General features: G+C 47.8%; 1 protein-coding gene across 33 annotated transcripts in view; it reads left to right on the plus strand.

The window, feature by feature from the left end:
• The window catches only part of LOC110387542, a 143,065-nt gene that overhangs the window by 103,716 nt on the left and 30,447 nt on the right, over positions 1-8,902 (plus strand). For 2 of the 33 annotated variants that reach the window (XR_002432589.1, XM_021375743.1), the window contains 2 exons: positions 7,625-7,656; positions 8,358-8,896. The exons of 30 other annotated variants lie outside the window; for them this stretch is intronic. Coding sequence is in view for 1 of the 3 variants with exons in the window: in XM_021375743.1 (XP_021231418.1) it covers positions 7,625-7,656; positions 8,358-8,383 (58 nt within the window). In the remaining 2 variants the exon portion in view is untranslated. Of the gene's footprint in view, positions 1-7,624; positions 7,657-8,357; positions 8,897-8,902 lie in introns of those variants that run through there. One more of the 33 variants, XR_002432564.1, reaches the window with a different exon arrangement.

Below are 8,902 nucleotides of genomic sequence, written 5' to 3' on the forward strand. Positions count from 1 at the left end.
CCCCAAGCAGTATCACGGTCTTGTTGTCAAATTATTGGTCATACACAGTTCTGAGGCTTTCTGGCATGCTCAGAAGTGCAAACATCAATGAAATAGCTTGAGTTTCAAGAGGCTCTGAGAAATGCTGAGGCCTTCATGAGGTATCTCAGCCTTGCTGAGAAGGAAGTTGTACAAAAAGCACACCTGGGAAACTACCAGACCTGTACCACAGAGGAAACTTAAGTAGTTCTGCAGGAATTATTCAAAGTGCCATAAATACATAACATTAATACAGAGCCTTGGGTATCGGTAGGTTTAATTGAATAAATGAAGGAAAAGAAAGCAAATGGCATTGAGCAATGATAAAAAATGCGTTGGTGATGGGAGTGGTTACCTTGCTCTCTTGAAGTTATGATTGGACAGGAGGAATGAGGTGGTTGCACGCTTTATGGCACTTCGGAGAATCTTGCCAATTGGCAAAAATTAATGCTGTGCAATTGAGAGGTATGCAATTAAGCATACCAGGTAATGTTCCCACCATGAAGAAGTGGTAGGACACCATGCAACAACAGGTGCTTAAGACTTAGATGGACGCTGCACATAAAGATGACTTGACCCATTAGTAAAGGGCTTTGCCTGTGGAGATCTGAAATTCTCCTCTTTGCACTGAGATTCTCCCCTCTCTGCTTCTCTGCTTACGTATATTCTAAGAGATGGAGCACATCTAATTGATGTCTAGAAGTTCTATCGGAGATGAAATATTGAATGCACACGCGCCTGCCATGTAGCATAGTGGATAACACATACGGGTGTAGATGGCATGACAGTGTGGCTTGTGAACTGATGGATAACCTGTGTGCATGCTTATATAATAAGTGTACAAGCTTTGTTCTGCTGCTGTTGAATCCTGGGCCCAAATGCTCTTTGCTTTTATGAAGCCCTGTGGATGAATCTTTTGACGCCCGTTAATCTGCTGAATTCATTGGCGCCTCAATTAGAAGTGTACTGATTTTTCAGAAGTCCTGTAGCTACCCTTGACTTCAGTGGGATGGCTCTGTTCATGGATTGTGTGAATAATGGGCTATTTTTAGGGCGAAGGGAAGGAAGGGAGATAAGGGGCAGAATCAGAAGGTGAAGGGAGAAGGGGCTGCATGGTCCCAGTGGAGCTGCCTGGCAGATAGGTGGGACTTGGTCGGGCTGCGCGTCCCATGGGAGGTTTGCCTTTTTCGGGAGGGTTGTTGGCCGCAGGGAGGAGTGGTGACAGTGTCCTTCAGGTTGGATATGAGGAAGAATTCCTTCTCAGAAAGAGTAGTAATGCACAGGCTGCCCAGGGAGGAGGTGGGGTCACTGTCCCTGGAGGTGTTCAAAGGACGTGCTCAGTGGACATGGTAGGGTGGGTTGGGCTTGGGGATCTTAGTGGTGTTGTCCAGCCTTTCTGGTACTGTGATTTGGATCCTGCTGAGCTGTGTCCTTGTCCTTGGTCTCCACTCTTTCTTAGTGACTTAGCTTTTTTGTTACGGATCTCCCCTCTTTCTCTATGTCTGCGCTCTTTCCTAAAAATGCCTGCTTTTTCCCTAGGTCTACCCTCATTCTCAGTCCTTTTTCCCCATATCTAGAGATGCGTGCTTTCCTAGAGATTTTTTCTCTAGGCATCGTTCTTTCGCAGGGCATCAGCTGAGCAGGCTGTAGTACTACTGAGGCTCATTATTATTATTAGCACATTTACAACATCAGAGAGAGGAGAGTTCGGCAGTGGCTGTTGAGGCATGCAATTATTAGCACATTTGCAGCGTCTGTGCAAGGAGGGCTGTGGCTGCGATAGCTGAGGAGCCTCGCAGTTACCAGCACATCTGCAATATGAGAATCAAAGCTTGTGATTATTATTATATTGCCCATCGAGCTGTGTTCTGCTACTGCTCACTTACGCATGCTGGGAACAGCTTATCCATAGTGCTTAGGGAACGGCGTGTCACAATCCTCTTGTAGCCCATCAGCAGGGCTGCTGGAGGACTTCAGAAGGCTCTAAAAGGAATGAAACTGTATCAGTCTCTTTCTCTTTCCGACAACCGAGGATACTCACCGTGATTAAATTGCTGGAGCTTTGTAGGAGGTTAAGAGCTTAACAAAGGGTCTTTGTCACACAAGATGAGCTGTGAGGAGAGATTCCCCAGAGATGCTGTTCCTCTGAGATGTTCTCACACCGATGTTCTGGGTGTCACAAGCCAAGCACAGCACTGCACTCTCCGGTGGACCAAAAACCAGTGTTTAAATGCTTTCAGCAAGTAGTGCGTGGTTTGAGAATACCTCATTCCTTGTCTGTGCTTGTGGCAGAGGAAATAGGATGGGAGTGCCACACATGCATTTCACGCTGCTTGGCCGTGCTCCAGCTTTCTAGTGAAATGGGCTCTCCTGGCTGAGGCTGGGAGCTGTGCGTACGCCATGGGTAATGCATTAAGCCTTGCTTCTCCTGTTTGTCAGTGGGTTTTCCACTACCCTTAAGCTGAGATAGGTATTGAGAGGATAAGAGCATTTAATACAGAAGGGATCAGGTATGGGTGTGGGACAACAGATGCCTTCACTGATAGAGATTCTCCCATTCAGCTGTCTTTTAAATGAGGCACAGATGTCCTGAGTTCCAGTCTATGCCTGAACCACAAGACTAAAGGGAGGAGTGAGTATATGTTCATTTGAGCCCCTCGTTATATTGCTGGCAATGTATTGCTAGTTTCCATTCCTATTTTTTGTACTCTTCGCAATCCATTTGCTATTGCCCTTTTCTTCCGCGCTCAGCCAGTAATCAACACACTCCAAAACACAATGGGTTCCTTTCTGCGGTGAATCCCCTACTTGATGCAAACGTTTGCTGGCCTCATTTCTTTGGGATACGTTTCAATGGGAAGAAGAGGGGAAAGTATTCCTTGTTCCTAGTGAAAAATGGCACTGGCAGCCTGGGTTATTTTGTCGGACGTGTGGCTTTAAGTGACGCCTTTGCCATCTGTTCTGTCTGCTAATTATGAATGCAAAACAAACGTAGCCCACAATTGCTTCATTTAGAAAAAGGGAGATGGCAGTGACCAAAATAGTTTTATTTTGGTGTCAGATGCTCTTTTTATTTCTCCTGTCTCTTCCTAATCTAAAGCAGGTCTCAAGCACTTCTCTCTCTGGTCTGCAGCAATAAACGTTGCCGTGACAAATGAAACCATCTTCTACACGTTCATCTTCAGGGCTTTTTAAGGAGCAATTACACAAAAGCAAGGAAAAGGGAGATATGGCATTACTTGAACTGCAAGGGCTAGTTTTGGACTACACATTTTGGCTTCAATTGCTCTAGTCCTAGATATGTAAGTGGCTCAGGGAGAGGCATCTCCAGAAGGTTTGACAGCAACACGTGCAGCGCTTTCTTGGTCTGCTCCATCCCTGTTTCCTCTAACCAAAGGCAAGTTCTGTACTCCTGCTGGAATGCATGCTGCTCACAGCGGTGCGTTCTCCTCTCGGCTGTGTCCTGCAGCTGTCGAGGTGAATTTTCTTCGCATTTGCTTGTGGACCAGGGGCTTTTCTCCTTTAGTGACCCATTGCTGAAGATGGGTGATCCCCTCCTTCAGTACCTCAGCAGGGCCCAGGCTATTAGAAGCACAGACAGCTGTGCCCCTCCGTTTGCTAATGAGAGGCTGCCTGCCTTTCAGTATTGCCAGAGTTGGTGCTGATTTCAAGCCAGAGCTGGGCGGTGTCGCGAGTCGTGGAGGTCTGACTAGCAGCACAGCCACAGCTTGAGGTGACCTAGATTTACAAAATGGAGAAGAGATAAAATGCTTGCTGCGCTCCGTTCTAAGGGGATGTGCGGCCAAAAAGCCGAAGCGCTGGAACAATTTTGAGTCATTTGAAAGTGAAAGATGCAAAGTCTTTTCTTTTTTTCCCCAACCAAGTGGCAATACGATGTGAGCTAGGCTGTGACCTCATTGGTTTCATCTGTCCCTTCTCTAGGCTCAGGCCACAGAGGAGGTGGACAAGTGGCCGTGGGGGTTCTTTCCTCCTCTCCTGAATAGGACTGGCAGCTTGCAGATACACATCTGCTTCGCTCCAACCCTCCTTGCGTTGCTATCGAGCATGCAGACACATGTTTTTTACCCCTCCTTCCTTCCTTCCCTCCCTCCCCAGCCATCACTCTTGCTATGACCATCAACACGTTTCACTTCATTTTCTGCCTGCTTCTGTGTTGGAGGGAAATAGAGTGGCAGCACATCCTACTAAGAAGCAATGTTTTGGACAGCAGAAGTCCTCCTTTCTTTCCCCCTACAACCCTCTCCAAGAACTTGCAGGCTTGCAGTTAAATAATCCTTTTTCAAGTTATTTTGAAATTCTACTTGCTACTTTGCAGCATTTTCATGAAGAATATGAAATATGAAGAACGGAGTTCTGATGGCTCCGTTGTTGCCTCTCTGCAGTGGCAGAGGGAAGGAGTGCCGGGGGGACACTACAAACAGGGAGATACCGCATCTGGAAAAATCTCTTGGGCCATTTTCAGATCCCAACCAACTGTCCTGGCACAGCTGAGGCAGAAACAGGCTCAGTGTGAGAGTTAAAGATTTTTTTTTTTTCTGGTGGCCTAGGCCCGAAGGATGATCTTGTGGTTTAAGCATTTTGGACTGGAACCAAGAGACGTGAGATAAATTCCAGGCTCTGTTGTGCACTTCCTCTGTGACAACTTCTGAAAACCGTTCCTTCGTGCTGTGCCTCCGCTCCCTGCTTGTAAAACACTGCGCTCTGCTCTCACGATTTTAATAGTGAATGTGCAGTACTGAAAGCTCCTGATGCGTGACTCGGGTTATTTTCTCAACACGTTAACTTTCAAGTTAAGATAGTGTTCTAACCTATGCGGCTATAAGAGAGAAAGAGTTTACAATTTGAAAATAAAGGCACAGAAGCTCCGACAAGTTTGAGGAGCACAATGATTAATGCTTGTTAGTCAGCATGATGACAGTAAGAGCAGCCCCGTTCAGAATGGCTGAGCTTAACAGTACTGGGAAATGAAGGTAGAGGTCAGTTGGATCCTCTGGTTTCAGTTGGAGGTGCAGGAAATGAATGTCCATGAATAACTCTGAAAGTATGACCAAGAAGAAACGATTCTGCATGCCTCCATGGCTGTATTTTAGTAAGTGTTAAATGCAGCAGATCAGATTATTGAGGTCTACTTCTTTGGAGGACTTAGCAAAGAGCAGCCCTGAGTGGGATGAAGGTTTGACTCCCTGGTACCCAATATGGGCACCTCCCAGCTTTGTGCCAGGAGGGAAGGAAGACTGGAGTCTTCCATAGGTTTGTGTGTCTAGAATAACGTATACGATCAGTTGCTCAGTTTTGGGGTGTAATGTTTCTTGTTTGAAATTTTGAGGTCTCATAAACACCAGCATTTAATGAAACGTCTGTCCCACGTGGTTTCTATCCCACTTTCAAATCCAGCGAGATGCCAGTCAAGCTGTTTGTCTTTGCGCTCACTCCTGGAGGACTGCTTCGCTTGGAGCTCAGCAAATCTGTGGCCGAAGGAGTGAACTTCCCATGGAATAATGCACAAGGAATGTGTAGGTGTGTGCAAACGTTCTCCCTGGGGGCACGTGGCAGGCAGTGGCAGCTCCAGGTAGGGCTGGGCATCCTGGGTGAGCTGCACGTGCCTGCTGTGATGTCGGCACTCTGCATGCCTCCTGCTGTTAGCTGGGGTCTGCTTAGTGCTGGTGGCTTTCCGAAGGGTTGGCCGTAGGTTGATGCTCATCCACGCTCTTTCAGGAAGCTTTCCATTGGCAGCTGGATAATGAAAACAAAATTGCACGTCCTTGGGTGCGTCATACAGCCTGGGACACTGGAGTCGGACCATCGCAGCGGCTGCTTTTTGAATAAGCAGCTGTGAACTGGGTTTCCATAGTAGAGATTGGATCTTGGAAAAGGTCCCTTGCATCCAACACTGTTTTGCTGTTCCCTTATGATCTGCATGAAGTTTTAGACATCAGTCCTGCATGCTTCTGTCTCTCAGATTAGACACAGAGGTTGGGACTTTTGGGTCTCTCAATGCATCCTCAGTGTTGTGGTAGAATCCCACTGCCAGGGGCTTGTGGTCTCTGGGAGGTGGTGATGTACTTTGCCTGTTGAGTGATGTGGGGGTGTGTTTGCCTTCCACAGCATGAGGTTGGAGTAGGTCTTACTTACTTGTCTGTCACTTGGGGACATTGGTGATGGGGCAATAAAAAGGGCTCCAAAACTATTTCTCTGTTAGATCTGCTGTGCTTGTGACTCCGTGTAACTCTAAGACAAATTATCCTCTGTGCTGCTGTCCATCCATGGAACAATTTGATATGTATCCATCTTTTACTCTTTGGGAGGAACAGAACTTACTGTGAATGCAGCGTTTTCAGTGAGAGATGAACAATGTCAGCGCAGATTTTTCTAGATGGCCGTGACTTGACTACAAGCTAGGAACAAGTGGGGTGCTTTCCTTCTCTACTGGGGATTCTGCCTGTTCTCTGGATGCTTCCAAACAGTTTCTGTCTCTGGGTGACTTTAAAGAGTGATCTGTAGAAAGGCTGCACTGTGGAGATGCGCTGGTTCATACCAGATAGCAGGTATTATCCCAAAATATTTGCTCAAGGAGAGGTAACCTCTGAGAGACCCCCCTATGAGGCTTTTATCCCCTTGTCTTCAAATTACACAGTTCAAACACGCAGCTAATGACACACGTAATGATGATGAAATGGAAGTGCTACGGCAAGGAGGAACGTTTAAAAATAATGATATACCTCGAACTAGGTCTTACAAAAGGCAGTCTTAAATAGCTGGAGAGAAACAGATGCTTTGGGGGACTTGTGGATAAAAATAGTGGCTTTCAAATTGCAACCAAAACAAAAATGTGGCCTCACTTAGTGAACCTCAGCGCTAGAAATTCTTCTAAAAACCATAGGACTCAGAGCTGGGAGAGGATGTAAAATACCTGCGACTGCAACTGCGGTGGTTTCAGCATATTTTTCTGTCTTCCACCTTGCCTTACTTCTTTGCAGTGTTCTGTCTGTACCGGCACCTGGCAAATACCCTGCCCTGTGGGACTGAAGATTTATTTAATAGCTGTGCAGTGGTCTGAGACCTCTAGGTTCGATTTTCCTTGGAAAAATGCTGAAGTTGTGTCTGGTTGTCCTCTCTGTGGTCAGCACAGATTTGGACGGAGCCGGTGCGGGTGCAGCGCAGCCGGGCTCTGCTTAGCGCTGAGCGTTCCCCTTCAGGCAGGGCTCAGTTATCTCAGTTATCTCCCTCTGAGGTGAGGGTCCGGCTCAGCCTCAGCAGAGCTGGATGCGTGGTGCAGACGCGGCAACTTCTTAAATCCCATTTCAGCCATTTGTAAACGCGTGGACCTGACCTTGCAGTGCTGCAGGCAGCTCCAGCTCCGCATCCGGGCCTTGGAGCATCTGCACAAAGGGGCTGAGACAGCTGGGGATGGGGAAGCGTTCATTTGGTGTGGTTTTGGTGAAGTGGAAAAAACACGGTTAGGTCGGAGAGAATATTTTTATGACTATTCCTGCTTTTCCCTCACTTGTTAGGGCAATAAAAAAAAAAGGCAGGTCTCTCTTTTAAGTGGATAGTTTCACTCATTCATGTGGTATTTTTGTTTCAGGTGGTTCTTCTCAAACCAAATGAAGCAGTCAGGTGAGCCCAGTATTTTGCTTTCCTGCAGATCTATGCGTGCAGAATGAGAATTGGTGTGTGGGAGCAATGCTGGACACCTCTGAATTGCAGGGACCGAGGTTCTTGGCGGCTCCATCGCCTCCTAACCCACCAACAGGCATTTTTAGAACGCGCCTTTTGCTCTTTGTCTTCTGTGCAGTGCCACGGACTCGCTTGCTTTGGAGCCGGCATTTAACGATTAGAACTTTATAATTTTCTCCTTTATTGGTAATGCCCTCACACTGTCATTTGGAGCTGAAAGGAAAGCATGCTGCTCGAGCTGGCCCCACCGGGCGCCGTGATAATGCTCTTATGAGTGAGACTGTCATTAGATTAAGTGGAAGATGCCAGTAGAGTTGTTCTCGATGGCCGGCCTCTCTTTTCTCCACACGGTGCTCGGAGTCCAACTCTACTTTCTCTTTCACGTTTCCATATTGTCCCTCCTTTATGCCTTGTCAAGAGCATTAGTCACAGCCATCCATCTGCATCATATATCGCAGCCGAGACAAAGCCCGCGGGACGTGCGGCTGCTCAGCACCCTCGGCCCCGTCGCAGCACAGGGCTCGGGTCCTTCGTGTGAACAGCAAGCGCCGGGGCAGGGAGTGAGCATCTCACCCCATACGCTGAGTGGCAATTCGTCTCCTGGAGCTGGGCTAATGGACACACCTCTCGTGTTTTTGCAGGTATAAAGGGAAGCGATGCTCGTTAGGGCAGTGTGGGTTCCCGTTCTGGAGCACGCAAAGCCTTCAGCTGGACCTGAAAGCAGGGCAGCGTGCTGGGGCTCGCTCCAGGGCACGGCCCGCGGCGTTGGCTTTTCTGGTGCACGGCACTGTTGAATTTGCAGACTGTAGATCTGGATTCCCCGTGAGAAGCGCTCGTCTCGTGATCCGTGGTGCACAAAGCGAGCGAAAGGCGGGTGCTGGCTGAATGTCGGTGGGAGAGGGTTGGAGATGGAGAAGTGGAAGGAGGGTTTAAGGAGAGTGATGGATCTCCTGCACCCAAATAACAAACAAGAGGGGAAAAAAGCCAACACAAGTGTAATTTCGTCCCGGCCGAATGATGCATTGTCAGTCACCGAGGAATGAATTGTGCTGCGCAGCAGCAGTCACCTTCCACAAACGCTACAGGCTTGATGTAATCTCTCCCTTCCTAAAAGCAAAAGGTGGAAAAATGGTTTAGGAGCACACACGACGGGGTGGGGGCGAAAAGAAGGGTAAATAAAAGTTGT

Source organism: Numida meleagris, chromosome 23 (assembly GCF_002078875.1).
Source record: "Numida meleagris isolate 19003 breed g44 Domestic line chromosome 23, NumMel1.0, whole genome shotgun sequence".
Taxonomy (NCBI): Eukaryota; Metazoa; Chordata; class Aves; order Galliformes; family Numididae; genus Numida; species Numida meleagris.